This window comes from Loxodonta africana, chromosome X (genome assembly GCF_030014295.1).
Source record: "Loxodonta africana isolate mLoxAfr1 chromosome X, mLoxAfr1.hap2, whole genome shotgun sequence".
NCBI classification, from domain to species: Eukaryota; Metazoa; Chordata; class Mammalia; order Proboscidea; family Elephantidae; genus Loxodonta; species Loxodonta africana.
In genome coordinates, this window is record NC_087369.1 from 54,927,066 (window position 1) to 54,942,850 (window position 15,785).

General features: G+C 39.8%; 1 protein-coding gene across 2 annotated transcripts in view; it reads right to left on the reverse strand.

Moving 5' to 3' along the window:
* Window positions 1-15,785, reverse strand: part of SLC9A7 (solute carrier family 9 member A7) — a 289,782-nt gene that overhangs the window by 136,006 nt on the left and 137,991 nt on the right. For both annotated transcript variants that reach the window (XM_023557924.2, XM_010597732.2), the window contains exon 4: window positions 10,877-10,953. In XM_023557924.2, the coding sequence (XP_023413692.1) occupies window positions 10,877-10,953 (77 nt within the window). The remainder of the gene's footprint in view (window positions 1-10,876; window positions 10,954-15,785) is intronic.

The following is a 15,785-nucleotide window of genomic DNA, read 5'->3' on the forward strand; positions in this document are numbered from 1 at the left end:
GACGCAAACCTCTCCAAATGTCCTATTAAAACATCAGTAGCCATTAAGACACTTTGTATGGGTTAGGCAGTCCAGCAGCAGCCCTCCTTATGCTGTGGTCCAAGAGGGACCGCCAAGTTAAATATTTTAGCTTGGCTTGAGCACATTTCCTATAGGACAGCTTACAGATTGGGAGGAGTGAGAAGTGTTAAAACGCCTAGTATATGTACTAAGGATGTGGGTTATGAGGGGGTGCAAGCAGCAGCGGGGGTCAGGGGAGTAAAAACAATCATGGTAATGACTCATTGTACCCTAGAGTCAGTCCTCTAATAATTAGATTATTGATGTTAAAGACCATGTCATCACTTACCTTTGTATCCTGGGTGCCCAGAACAGTGATTGACTAAGGTATGAGCTCGAGAACTATTTACAGAATTGAATCTTTTTTGAGAATAAACAGCTATAACATAAAGGTTGCCTACTGTGTGCTGGGCATTGTTCCAGCACTTAAACATTCCCATTTAAATTCACAAGGAGCCCTGGTAGCACAATGGTTAAGCACTCTGATGCTAACCGAAAGGTTGGTGGTTCAAACTTACCAGTTGCTCCACGGGAGAAGACCTGGTAATCTGCTTGTAAAGATTTACAGCCTAGGAAACTCTATGGGACAGTTCCACTCTGTCATACAGGGTCTCTATGAGTCAGAATTGGCTCAATGGCACAAAACAACACAGCATCATTTAAATTCACAGTAACTCCATGGTACATATTTGATTTCTCCCTATTTTGCTTATCAAAGGCTTATTTCATCTACCTTTTAAATATTTCCTGAAACTAGACGTTCCTCTCCATTTCCTTCCACCACACTCACATACCTAGGAAGTAGACTTCTCTCTGGCAGCCTTTTCGCCATCTTATTTCCCATCTTCCCCAACAATAGTTATCTAACATTGTCACTCTTCAATGGCTTGTCATTTCTTAAGGGACAAAGTTCCAGATCCCCCGTTTTTGATGTCAAAAAAGCCCTGGCCCCTGCCTTTATTTTCAGCTTTCTAGCTCTCTTTTTTTTTTTTAATATTTATTGTGCTTTAAGTGAAAGTTTACAAATCAAGTCACTCTCTCATATGAAAATTTATATACACCTTGCTATATACTCCTAATTGCTCTACCCCTAATGAGACAGCATACTCCTTCCTTCCACTCTTTTCGTGTCCATTCAGCCAGCTACTGACCCCCTCTACCCTCTCATCTCTACTTCAGACAAGATATGCCAACATAGTCTCATGTGTCTACTTCATCCAAAAAGCTCATTCTTCACCAGTATCATCCTCTATCCCATAGTCCAGTCTAAACCCTGTCTGAAGAGTTGGCTTTGGGAATGGTTCCCATCTTAGGCTAACAGAAGGTCTGGGGACCATGACCTCCGGGGTCATTCTAGTCTCAGTCAGACCATTAAGTCTGGTCTTTTTACAAGAATTTGGGGTCTGCATCCAACTGCTTTCCTGCTCCCTCAAGGATTCTCTGTTGTGTTCCCTGTCAGGATAGTCAGAGGTTGTAGCCGGGGAAAATCTAGTTCTTCTGGTCTCAGGCTAATGTAGTCTCTGCTTTATGTGGCACTTTCTGCCTCTTGGGCTCATAATTACTTTGTGTCTTTGGTGTTCTTCATTCTCCTTTGATCCAGGTGGGTTGAGACCAACTGATGCATCTTAGATGGCCACTTCCTAGCGTTAAAGACCCCAGACGCCACTCTCCAAAGTGGGATGCAGAATCTTAATAGATTTTATTATGCCAATTGACTTAGACGTCCCCTGAAACCGTGGTCCCCAATCCCCCTCTCCTGCTACACTGGGCGTTGAAGCATTCAGTTTATTCAGGAAACTTTTTTGCTTTTGGTTCACTCCAGTCGTGCTGACCTTACCTGTATTGTGTGTTGTCTTTCCCTTCACCTAAAATTGTTCTTACATACTGTCTAATCAGTGAAAATCCCTCTCCCCCTCCCCTTGTAACCATCAAAGAATATTCTCTTTTCTGCTTAAGCTACTTCTCGAGTTCTTATAATAGTGGTCTCATACATTATTTGTCCTTTTGCAGCTGACTAATTTCACTCATCATATGCCTTTCAAGATTCCTCCATGTTATGAAATGGTTGACAGGATCATCATTGTTCCCTATTGATGTGTAATATTCCATTCTGAAAATTTACCATAATTTATTTATCCATTCATCCGTTGATGGGCACCTTGGTTTCTTCTGTCTTTTTGCTATTGTAAACAGTGCTGCAATGAATATGGGTGTGCATATATATGTTCGTGTAAAGGCTCTTATATCTCTAGGATATATTCCAAGGAGTGGGATTGCTGGATCGTATGGTGGTTCTATTTCTAGCTTTTTAAGGAAGTGCCAAATCGATTTCTGAAGTGGTTGTACCATTTTACATTCCCACTAGCAGTGTAGAAGTGTTCCAGTCTCTCCACAACCTCTCCAATGTTTATTATTTTGTGTGTTTTGGATTAATGCCAGCCTTGTTGGAGTGAAATGGAATCTCATCGTACTTTTGGTTTGCATTTCTCTAGTGGCTAATGATCCTGAGCATTTCCTCATGTATCTGTTAGCTACCTGAATGTTGTCTTTAGTGAAGTGTCTATTCCTATCCTTTGCCCATTTTTTAATTGGGTTATTTGTCTTTCTGTACTTGAGTTTTTGCAGTATCATGTAGATTTTAGAGATGAGGTCCTGATCGGAAATGTCATACCTAAAAACTTTTTCCCAGTCTGTAGGTAATTTTTTTACTGTTTTGGTGAAGTCTTTAGATGAGCATAGGTGTTTGATTTTGAGGAGCTCCCAGTTATCTGGTTTCTCTTCTGCATTGTTAGTAATGTTTCGTATATTCTTTATGCGATGTATTAGGGTTCCTAGTATTGTCCCTATTTTTTCTTCCACGATTCTTATAGTTTTAGATTTTATATTTAGGCCTTTGATCCATTTGGAGTTCGTTTTTGTGCATGGTGTGAGGTATGGGTCTTGTTTCATTCTTTTGCAGATGGATATTCAGTTATGCCAACACCATTTGTTAAAAAGACTGTCTTTTCCCCACTTAATTAACTTTGAGCCTTTGTCAAATATCAGCTGCTCATATGTGGATGGATTTATGTCCAGATTCTCAATTCTGTTCCATTGGTCTATATATCTGTTGTTGTACCAGTACCGGGCTGTTTTGACTACTGAGGCAGTATAATAGGTTCGAAAATCAGGTACAGTGAAGCTTCCTGCTTTGTTTTTCTTTTTAAGCAATGCTTTCCTTATCCAGGGCCTCCTTTCCTTCTATATGAAGTTGGTGATTTGTTTCTCCATCTCATTAAAAAATGTCATTGGAATTTGGATCGGAATTGCATTGTATCTATAGACCGCTTTTGGTAGACTAGACATTTTTACAATGTTAAGTCTTCCTATCCATGAGCAAGGTATGTTTTTCAACTTATGTAGGTCTCTTGGTTTCTTGCAGTACTGTCTTGTAGTTTTCTTTGTATAGGTCTTTTACATCTCTGGTAAGATTTATTCCGAAGTAATTTATCATCTTGGGGGATATTTTAAATGGTATTGATTTGGTGGTTTCCTCTTCGATGTTCTTTTTTGTTGGTGTACAGGAATCCAACTGATTCTTGTATGTTTATCTTGTATTCTGATACACTGCTGAACTCTTCTATTAGTTTCAGTAGTTTTCTTGAGGATTCTTTAGGGTTTTCTGTGTATAAGATCATGTCATCTGCAAATCGAGATACTTTATTCTTCTTTGCCAGTCTGGATGCACTTTATTTCTTTAGCTAGCCTAATTGCTTCGGCTAGCACCTCCAGCACAATGTTGAATAAGAGTGGTGATAAACAGCATCCTTGTCTGGTTCCTGATCTCAAGGGGAATGCTATCAGACTCTCTCCATTTAGGAAGATGCTGGCTGTTGGCTTTGTATAAATGCCCTTTATTCTGCTGAGGAAGTTTCCTTCTATTCCTATTTTGCTGAGAGTTTTTATCATGAATGTGTGTTGAATTTTGTCAAATGCCTTTTCTGCATCGATTGATAAAATCATGTGGTTCTTGTCTTTTATTTTATTTATATGATAAAAAAATTATTAATTGTTTTTCTAATATTGAACCATCCCTGCATACCTGGTATGAATCCCACTTGGTCATGCTAAATTATTTTTTTTTGACATGTTGTTGAATTCTATTGGATAGAATTTTGTTGAAGATTTTTGCATCTAAGTTCATAAGGGATATAAACCTATTGCCGTCGAGTTGATTCCGACTCATAGTGACCCTACAGGACAGAGCAGCACTGCCCCATAGAGTTTCCAAGGAGCGCCTGGTGGATTCGAACTGCTGACCTTTTGGTTGGCAGCTGTAGCTCTTAACCACTAGGTCTGTAATTTTCTTTTTTTGCGGTGTCTTTTTTTTTTTACCTGGTTTTGGTATCAGGGACATGCTGGCTTCAAAGAATGAGTTTGGGAGTATTTCGTCCTTTTCTATGTTCTGAAATACGTTTAGTAGGAGCGGTGTTAATTCTCTGAAAGATTAGTAGAACTCTGCAGTGAATCCGTCTGGGCCAGGGCTTTTTTCTGTTGGGAGATTTTTGATTACGTCTTCAGTGGGTCTATTTAGTTGTTCTACCTCTGTCTGTGTTAGTTTAGGTAGGTAGTGTGTTTCTAGAAATCCGTCCATTTCTTCTAGGTTTTCGAATTTCTTAGGGTACAATTTTTCATAGTAATCTGGTATGATTCTTTTAATTTCAGTTGGGTCGCTTGTAATATCGCCCATCTCTTTTCTTATTCAGGTTATTTGCTTCCTCTCCTGATTTTCTTCTGTCAGTTTGGCCAGTGGTTTATCAATTTTGTTAATTTCTTCAAAGAGCTAGCATTTGTCTTCTTAACTCTTTCAATTGTTTTTCTGTTTTCCACTTCATTTAGGTCTGCTCTAATATTTATTATTGCCTTTCTTTTTTTTCTTCTACTGCCTGAAGGTTTCTTTTGTTGCTCTCTATTTGTTCAAGTTGTAGGGATAATTCTTTGATTTTAGCCCTTTCTGCTTTTTTGGATGTGTGCATTTATTGATATAAATTCACCTCTGAGCACTGCTTTCACTGTGTCCCAAAGGTTCTGATCGGAAGTGTTTTCATTCTCATTGGATTCTCTGAATTTCTTCATTCCATCTTTAATGTCTTCTATAACCCAGTCTTTTTTGAGCAGGGTATTGTTCAGTTTCCAGGTGTTTGATTTCTTTTCCCTGCTTTTTCTGTTATTGATTTCTGCTTTTATGGCCTTATGGTCAGAGAAGATGCTTGTAATACTTCATTGTTTTGGATTCTGCTAAGGGTTGCTTAATGACCTAACATGTGGTCTATTCTAGAGAATGTTCCATGTGCACCAGAAAAGAAAGTATACTTTGCAGCTGTTGGGTGAAGTGTTCTGTATATGTCTATAAGGTTTAGTTGGTTGACTGTGGTATTTAGATCTTCCATGTCTTTACTGAGCTTCTTGCTGGATGTCCTGTCCTTTACTGAAAGTGGTGTGTTGAAGTCTCCTATTGTAATTGTAGAGCTATCTATCTCACTTTTCAATGCTGTTAGAGTTTGTTTCATGTACCCTGCAGCCCTGTCATTGGGTGCATAAATATTTAATATGATTATATCCTCCTGGTATATTGTCCCTTTAATCGTTATATAGGGTCCTTCCTTATCCTTTGTGGTGCATTTTACTTTAAAGACTATTTTGTCAGAAATTAATATTGCCACTCCTGCTCTTTATTTTATATATATATATGACATTTTGTTTATTCATTTATAGCTTGATGTACAATTGGGTTGTTTCCACCTTTTTTTAAAAAAAAATAATTTTTACTGTGCTTTAAGTGAAAGTTTACAAATCAAGTCAGTCTCTTACACAAAAACCCATACACAACCTGCTACATACTCCCAATTACTTACCCCCCCCCATGAGACAGTCTGCTCCCTCCTTCCACTCTCTTTTCATGACCATTTTGCCAGCTTCTAAGCCCCTCTACCCTCTCATCTCCCCTCCAGGGAGGAGATGCCAACATAGTCTCAAGTGTCCACCTGATCCAAGAAGCTCACTCCTCACCAGCATCCCTCTCCAACCCATTGTCCAGTCCAATCCATGTCTGATGAGCTCGCTTTGGGGATGCTTCCTGTAGTGGGCCAACAGAAGGTCTGGGGGCCATGATCACCAGGGTCCTTCCAGTCTCAGTCAGACCATTAAGACTGGTTTTTTATGAGAATTTGGGGTCTGCATCCCACTGTTCTCCTGCTGCCTCAGGGATTCTCTGTTGTGTTCCCTGTCAGGGCAGTCATTGGTTGTGGCCAGGCACCATCTAGTTCTTCTGTCTCAGGATGATGTAGTCTCTGGTTCATGTAGCCCTTTCCGTCTCTTGGGCTCGTTATCATCTTGTGTTCTTGGTGTTCTTCATTCTCCTTTGATCCAGGTGGGTTGAGACTAATTGATGCATCTTAGAAGGCCGCTTGCTAGCATTTAAGATCCCAGATGCCACTCTTCAATGTGGGATGCAGAATGTTTTCTTATTAGATTTTATTATGGCAATTGACTTAGATGTCCCCTGCAACCATGGTCTCCAATCCCCTGCCCCTGCTTTGCTGACCTTTGAAGTATTCAGTTTATTCAGGAAACTTCTTTGCTTTGGTTTAGCCCAGTTGTGCTGACCTCCACTGTGTTGAGTGTTGTCCTTCTCTTCACCCAAAGTAGTTCTTGTCTACTATCTATTTAGTAAATACGTCTTTCCCACCCTCCCTTCCTCCCCCCTCTTGTAACCACAAACGAGTGTGTTCTTCTCAGTTTAAACTATTTCTCAAGATCTTATGATAGTGGTCCTATACAATATTTCTCCTTTTGCAACTGACTAATTTCACTCAGCATAATGTCCTGCTCTTTTTTGATTGTTGTTTGCTTGGTATATTTTTTTCCATCCTTTGAATTTTAGTTTGTTTGTGTTTCTGAGTCTAAGGTGTGTCTCTTGTAGGCAGCATACAAACAGATTGTGTTTTTTTATCCATTCAGCCACTCTCTGTCTCTTTATTGGTGTATTTAGTCCGTTAACATTCAGCATAATTATGGATAGGTATGAGTTTAGTGCTGTCATTTTGACGTCTTTTTTTGTGTGTTGTTGACAGTTTCTTTTTCCCGCTTAATTTTTTGTGCTGAGTAGTTTATCTTTATATATTGTCTTTTCCTTTTTTTCATTGTTTTTGATTTTGTTTCTGTTGAGTTTCTATTTTTTTCTTGTATTTTATTTTAATGAGTAGGATAGTTAGTCTCCTTTGTGGCTGCCTTAATATTTAGCCCTATTTTTCTAAGTGTAAACATAACTTTTGTTTCTTTATATCGCCTTGTCTTCCTCTCAATCTGAAAGATGAATGACTACATTTCTTAGTCCCTCTTTATTATTTTAATGTTGTCTTTTACGTAATGACGTCGCCGTTTCCCTGTTTTGAGTGTTTTTTTAAACTTGATTTATTTTTGTGATTTCCGTGACTGGGCTGACATCTGATTGTTCTGTACAGTGTTCTGGTCTTGAGTTGATACCTGATATTACTGATTTATTACTGATTTTCTAACCAAAGAACTCCCTTTAGTAATTCTTGTAGTTTTGGTTTGGTTTTTATGAATTCCCTGAACTGCCGTTTATCTGGAAATATCCTAATTTCACCTTCATATTTGCGACACATGATTCTTGGCTGGCAATTTTTTTCTTTCAGTGCTTTATATAACTCATCCCATTGCCTTCTTTCCTGCATGGTTTCTGCCGAGTTGTCCAAGCTTATTCTTTGTAGGTGACTTTTCGTTTATCCCTAGCTACTCTTAAAACTCTCTATTTTTGGTTTGGCAAGTTTGATTATAATATGTCTTGGCAACTTTCTTTTAAAATCTACCTTATGCGGAGTTTGATGAGCATCTTGGATTGATATCTTCTCATCTTTCATGATATCAGGGACGTTTTCTGCCAACAAATCTTCAACAATTCTCTCTGTATTTTCTGTTATCCCTCCCTGTTCTGGTACTCCAATCACTCATAGGCTATTTCTCTTGATAGAGTCCCACATGATTCTTAAGCTTTCTTCATTTTTAAAAATTCTTTTATCTGATTTTTCTTCAAATATATTGGTACCAAGTGCTTTATCTTCAAGGTCACCAATTCTGCCTTCCACTTGCTCGATTCTTCTGCTCTGACTTTCTATTGAGCTGTCTAATTCTGTAATTTTATTGTTAATCTGAATTTCTGATTGCTGTCTATGGATTTTTGCTGCTTATTAAATTTTTCATTATGTTCTTGAATATCCTTTTTAATTTCTTCAACTGTTTTATCTGTGTGTTCCTTGGCTTGTTCTGCATATAGCCTGTTCTCCTTCCTCATGTCTTGAAGAGTTCTGTATATTAATCTTCTGAATTCTGCATGCAGTAATTCCAGGAAGGCACCTTCATCCAGAAGGTCCTTTGATTCTGTGTTTTGAGAGTTTGTTGAAGCGATCATGGTCTGTTTCTTTATGTGGTTTGATATTGACTATTGCCTCCAAGCCATCTATAAGTTATTGTATTAGTTTATTTTATGTTTGCTTACTTGTATCCTAGTTTCTTGCTTTCTTTAGTTTTGATGGGCCCAAATGGGTTCCTTGAGTGGGCTAGCTTATTTTTGCCTTTGGAGCTCTGACATCCTGTCACCAGATGGCTAGAGCTGTTATCAGGTATATGAGCTTATAAGTCCATTCACTTTTCTTGTGTGGATTCAGCTCAGGTGTCCGGGCAGTTGGTCTTCAAGTGTGTGGTACAGGCTCTGTCCTACAGTCTTAAAGGGGCAGGAGTGTTTGGTGTAGGTACCAGTATCTGGTTGCAGCAGGGGGTCATGCTCTGAACAAGGCAGGGAGCTGAGAACCGCCCCCCGAGTGTCTCTGAGGAAAGTGCATCCCTGTCCCCTAGAGCGTACAGGTGGGTGGGTTCTGCAGATGGACCATGGGCACCCAATGCTTTTGGTTGAGGACTGGGAGGTACCAGTTATTTTTGGACCCCTGTCGTGGGTGGCTGGGGTGACCTGAGTGGTGCCAGCAGTCCTTATGCGCCTGATGTGGGTAGGTGAGGATCCTGTTTAATAGGCAAAGTAGTGTCAAATATCAAACACCCACCTCTCCACTGCACAGCTTAAACAGTTGCAGTCCACTAGCAAGGGCCTATTCTCCTGAAATAGGCCCACACAGGTCCATGCAGGGGGGAACATATTCAAAGTCCAGGAACCGTTTAGGCCTGGATGGGAGCTGCTTCTGTCATGAGCTCCCCAGGCTGGTAGAGCTGGCGTATTATCTCTTCCCCCTGTTGTGAATTTATTCCTTCTCCAAGTCCAGGAGCATGGCTCAGGGCACTCAAATGGGCTCATCTCTGCCCCAAGGAAATCAACAGCCATTGATGCCAGCTTGGGGGTGGGGGGCATGGTAAGATATAAGCAAGTACTTAGCTTTTGCCGAGAGCGCGGATCTTCTCTGGGTCCAGAAGTGTGAGTAGACTGTGTGGTTGGCTGCTTCTCCCAGAGGAAATTGCGGCCAAACACTACTACCAGCCCACCGCAGCCACTCCTGGGAATGGTGCCTGAGGGATTCCAGCGATTCAGGTCCGGCAACTCCTCTCCACTTCTGAACTGTCTCTCCCTCCCCCTGCTGCTCGGTCCATTTTTTTAACTTTGCCTTTCATGTTCATTGCTCCTAGCTTGTCATAAATAATCATTTCACTTGATTTTTCGGGTCTTTGTTGTAAGAGGGATCGCTGGAAGCAGCTGGCTATTCCGCCATCTTGGCCCTGCCTCACTAATTTTTTTTAATTAACTAAAGTCCTTAATTTATTCAGATTTCCTTAGTTTTTACCTAATGCCCTTTATCTGGTCTAGGATCCCATCCAGGGCCACATTACATATAGTTGTCACATCTCCTTAGGCTGCTCTTGCCTGTGACAGTTTTCTTAGACTTGCTTTGTTTTTGATGATCTTGATGGTTTTGAGGAATACTGGTCAGGTATATTGTAGGATGCCCCTTTGTTGGGATTTGTCTGATTTTTTGTCATGATTAGACAAAGGTAACACATTTTAAGGAGGAAAACCACAGAGATAACGTGGCGTTCTCAACACATCACAACAAGTGTATGTCCTATCAACATGATTTATCCCTATGGATGCTACCCTTAATCACCTGGCTGAGGTAGTGTTTATCAGGTTTCTCCACTGTAAAGTTACTCATTTTTCCACTTCTGTACTGTACTCATTTGAAGTTACTTCGTGCAGCCCTCACTCAAAGGAGGCTAAGCTCCACCTCCTTGGTGGGAGACAGTGTATCTATATAAATTATTTGGAGATCTTCTGACAGGAGATTTGTCACTTCTCCCCCATTTATTCATCTAATCATTATTTATATCAGTATATACTCAGGGATACTTATTTTATACTTTGTGTTATAATCCCATAAAATGTTATTTATATTGTTGTTTAAATTATTGCAGCTTTGGCCACTGGGACTCTTTCGGGTTGGCTCTTGTGTCCCTTTGACATGCCCCCATTCGTTTGTTTGTTTGAACACTTCCTTACTTTCTGGCACTACAAGATACTCTGGGCTCATCAGCCATTTCTGCAATGGAGGGGCTCTGGTTCCTTTTATTGGAGGATTGTATTAGAAACCAAGATCTTGGCACTGGGGGCAATTTTATTTAATTTTAATTCATCTTGGTTTTAATTTATATAGCCACATATGGCTAGCAGCTCCATATTGGACAGTGCAGCTTGATATCTTAACTGCCATCATCACAAACATCAAAATACTGAGCTCTGTGGATCAGAGTCACTTACCCGATAATGAAGCAGGAAACAGCAGTCCCCAAGAAGGCATAGGCCAGAATAGACCCAAGATTTCTAAAAAAGTGTCTCTGAATAAAACAAAAAATGAATCAATTGTGATTTTTGGCAGTGAGTATAAGAAATACATTAAAAGTCTCTATAAAGTAGAACTTTACTTTCTGCTTCCACTACATAAAGCAATAACTGAAGTAATTCCTAAATAATGCTATTTAGCCTTAAACATCATAGTTTTAAAACATCCTCTGCCCTGCCAATCACTGAGCAAGCAATCAAGGGCTTAGTAAATTTTCAGAAAAACTGCCCTGGTTGATTATATTAAATTATATTAAGAGTTGTGCATGTGCGTGTTTCATAAATAGACCAATCATTTCCATAGATTTAACTCAAATCATTTTACTCTGGTGATTAAGAAGTGATTCAGCTAGTCACTTCAAGTTCTTACGGTGCCTTAGAAGATCACTGCACACATAAGTTTGAAACTAATCAAGCGTGAATTCTCTAGCTAAGGAGCTTTATGCTTAATTCAGTATCAGAAAACAGAATGCCCTAAGTATCTATCTGCTCATGGGATCTGAGGTGCCTCCTGATATTAATCTGGATTAATCTTTGTGACCTGGGAAAGAGGGACAAAAAGGATAGATGTGGATAAACGAGAAAACAGTAAATTCCATTCAAGATGGGCAAGTGTATATAGGAAGTAACTCGTGCCAATATAAGATCTTGCGATTATTCAGGAAAAGGTGGCAAAAGTGCAATCTTTTCAGTGCTTTGCACGTTTATTGATTTCTTTAAAAGTATATAAACATATATATTTTTTAAAAAACCTATTGTCATCGAGTTGATTCTGACTCACAGTGATCCCATGTGTTACAGAGTAGAACTGTTCCACAGGGTTTTCTTGGCTATAATCTTTATGGAAGCAAATCGCCAGCTCTTTCTTCTGCAGTGCCACTGGGTGGGTTCGAACCACCAACCTGTAGGTTAGTAGACAAGCACAACTCGTTTACACCACCCAGGGACCTTTAAACATGTATATATATATATATATATATATATATATATATATATATATATATATATATATATATACACACACATACATACATACATATACATACATAATGTTGTTAGAAGCTGCCAAGTTGGCCCCAACTCATGGCGACCCCATGCAAAACAGAACAAGATGCTGCCTGGTCCTAAGCCATCCCCATGATTGTTTGCAGATCAAACCATTGTGATCCACAGGGTTTTCTTTGGCTGATTTTCAGAAGTAGATCCCCAGGCCTTTCTTCCTAGTCTTAGTCTGAAAGCTCCACTGAAACTTGTTCAGCATCATAGCAACACACAAGCCTCCACTGGCAGATGAGTGGTAGCTATGCACGAGGTGTACTGGCTTGGAATCAAACCCAGGCCTCCCACATGGAAGGTGAAAATTATACCACTGAACCAGCACTGCCCCCACACATACAAAACACATACACACACAGAGAGAGATACATGGATCTATTTCTCATAAGTGATTAGGCCTGTGGGATATTCTAGACAGGGAATCCTGACTTAGGGCTCTCATTCCTCAAGGTATAAGCTATTCTCATTTGAAAATCAGATCTAACAAAAACAAACAAAATTCCCCAAACACCCTAATCAAACAGGGACCAGGAACATACTATCTAAAAAAGAAAAAAAAGGCAGGAGAGCCCCCGCATTACAGCTGAGCAACATCAAAGAGCACAGGAGGAACTAGCCTGGACCAGGCAGCCACTATGAAGTATGACCAGGGAGAGGGCTGTGGGCATCCTCTGGCCTGAGTCTAGACAGAGGATCTGAGGCCTTGGCTTCGGTCCTCCTCAATGCTTGCCCCAACCTGTCACCAAGGCTGCAGAGCAGGTGTCAAGGAATGCCTGTTGCCCCTAAGCCTCCTGATCAGAAGAGACTCCTTCAAGGGCTTGCCACACACTGACACTCACCAAACGAGGGTACTGCCTGTACATATTATGGACATATTATGCTTGCCTCTTAAATCATGGACCCCAGTCATTTTTTTTAAAGCTAATGTATTTATATACCAATGTTTTTTTTAAAAAAAAAAAACTAATTAAATTAAAAAAAATCAACAACTGTGAGTCTCCTTCCCTGAAAGTTCCACCAATGGTTTAAGTCAGGAAGGGCTGGGAGTGTATCAAGAAAAGCACCTGAGACCAATGAAACTCATGTGAAAACATCCAGAAAAAGTTTTAATCCCAAATGGCTACTTCCCCTTGCCGCTAAGCTTTCTTTTGGATACCCATCCGTATGGTTAGTTTGAATGTATTCAATAAATTCATATGCAGGGTATTAGCCAAAGCAAAAAAAATTAGGAATGTAAATTCGCTACCAAAAATACATTCATAATATATTCCAAAGTCACACCACACACACACAATTACCCATCGCTTATTCTATCTGCTGTTGTGAGCCAAAATTTTACTATATCTTGAAAAGATAAACCACCTATTTGTGCATTAGATTGAGTACTTAAATATATACTTCACAGTTTACAAAGTACTTTCACATTTATTAGCCCATCCAATTTTCACAACTCCATCACAAAGGTATAATTTCGACTATTTTATATGAGAGAAATTTAAGGCTCAAAGGTGTGACGTGACCTACCTGAAGCCACACGTGAACTAAACTGCAGCACCAGAACTGGGAAGCAGATCTCCTGCCCCAAGTACATCGCACAAGCTTCCCTTCTACCCAGCTCCTTGAGTCCCATCCTTTTGGGGAAGAAAGGGCAGGAGGTGTTGAATGGAATCCTGTTTATTCCATTCTACTTTCTCTACAACACAGCCATGGCTGGTTCAGAGTCTCCCCTACTTTTCCCTCTCAGTTATGACATGCCCTGGTAAAGCCTTCAAGAATCTAAGCCTAAAACAGATCAGGATGAGAAGGTCTGGTGAAAATCCACATGACATCTCAATTCCTACCTGTACCATTCTCAGCCTTACATTCCTATTCCTTGGGAAGCCCTAACTTCTCCCATTCCTACTGACAAGTTGTAACATGTTATATTGTGTGTGTGTGTGTGTGTGTGTGTGTGTGTGTGTGTGTGTTTGGTGGAGAAGTTCACCAAAAAGGAAGGCTTCTACAGGTGAACTGTTTCCCTGCCAATGCCCTGGAAGCAAAATTTGTGTAGTGGCACAAAATCAAAGATAATTCCAACGATTTTTTTTAAGTCAGAAAAAAGCCCATTTCTGCATGATGATTGTGCATAGGTCAAAGTGTCTGAATATATGTTTACATATCAGCAGTTAAACAGTGAAATATTTATTACATTTAATTGACAACAGGTTTAATCAGAGTTGGCAACCATATAAGAGTTACTTAAATGCCTTTATAAGGACTATTTAAAATGAAGAGACTAAACTAACAGCTGATAGCCTAAAAGACTAGCATTTCAAAAACTCAAATTGCAAAATGTTATTTGGTTTTCTTCTGAGAAAATGGGGCTGACAAAGGGAAGGCTCTGCAAAAATGAAGGTGTTTTTCAACCTTTAGAATGACTTCCGCAATCTATGATTTGGTTTCATTTTGTTATGGATTGAATTGTGTCCTCAAAAAATATGTGTCAACTTGGCTAGGCCATGATTCCCAATATTGTGTGATTGTCCACCATTTTGTCATCTGATGTGATTTTCCTGTGTGTTATAAATCCTACCCCTATGATGTTAATCAGGCAGGATTAGAGGCAGTTATGTTAATAAAGCAGGACTCAATCTACAGGATTAGGTTCTGTTTTAAGTCAATCTCTTTTGAGATATAAAAGAGAGAAGCGAGTAGAGAGGCATGGGGACCTCACACCACCAAGAAAGCAGAGCTAGGAGTGGAGTGTGTCCTTTGGACCCGGGGTCCCTACGCTGAGAAGCTCCTAGACCAGGGGAAGATTGAAGACAAGGACCTCCCCCAGAGCCAACAGAGAGAGAAAGCTTTCCCCTGAAGCTGGCGCCCTGAATTTGGACTTCTACCTTCCTAGACTGTAAGAGAATAAACTTCTCTTTGTTAAAGCCATCCACTTGTGGTATTTCTGTTATAGCAACACTAGATAACTAAGGTACCTCTTAAAGCAACTACAACTGTGATTATAGGATAAGATTAGTTATTTAAAATACCAAATTAATTTTAAGAACTATCTATATGGGATCAAACTGACAATATCAACTCGAAAGATCAGATAGGAATATTAGGGGGCAGTGAGATTATATTAATGAGGGAGGAACAACTCAGAATAGGAGGGTGAGAATGGTTGCACAACTCAAAGTAATTAATATCACTGAACTGTTTTTTTTATACATACAGAAACATGAATTGGTGTATGTTTTGCTGTGTATATTCTCAGCAACAAAATTAATTAATTAAAAAATATTGATCAACTACTTGACAAGAAGAGGAGTTCCCAAATTCTCCGTTTAGATAAAGAATAACATTATTTGTACCTGTAATAACCATCTCCTTTCTGATACCTGTCAACAGCTGACATGCAGTTCAGATGACTGTGACAACTCCATAGGTTAGGAAGAAAAAAGGTATGTTTTTTGTACAGAAAATCTAAATTGGGAGGTAGTGTAGCACAGAGGAACAACCCAGAGCTCTAGAGTCAGAGTCAGTCCCACGCCGTATACAAAACCTCATAGACATCACTTAATCATTCTAAGTTCAGTTTCATCACTAGTAAAATGCCGGCAACTCTACACGTCTGTGAAGACACAAATGTGTGCTGGAGTAGTATGGAGGAATGGACAGACTTCTGCTCCTCAAGCATCCATCCACTGCGGAGAGGGGGCTTAAATGTCCCATCCCCCTGGAAGGTGATATAGTAAGGTGAGGTCACTTGGCCTCTGAAGGGGGAAACTGGCTTGAC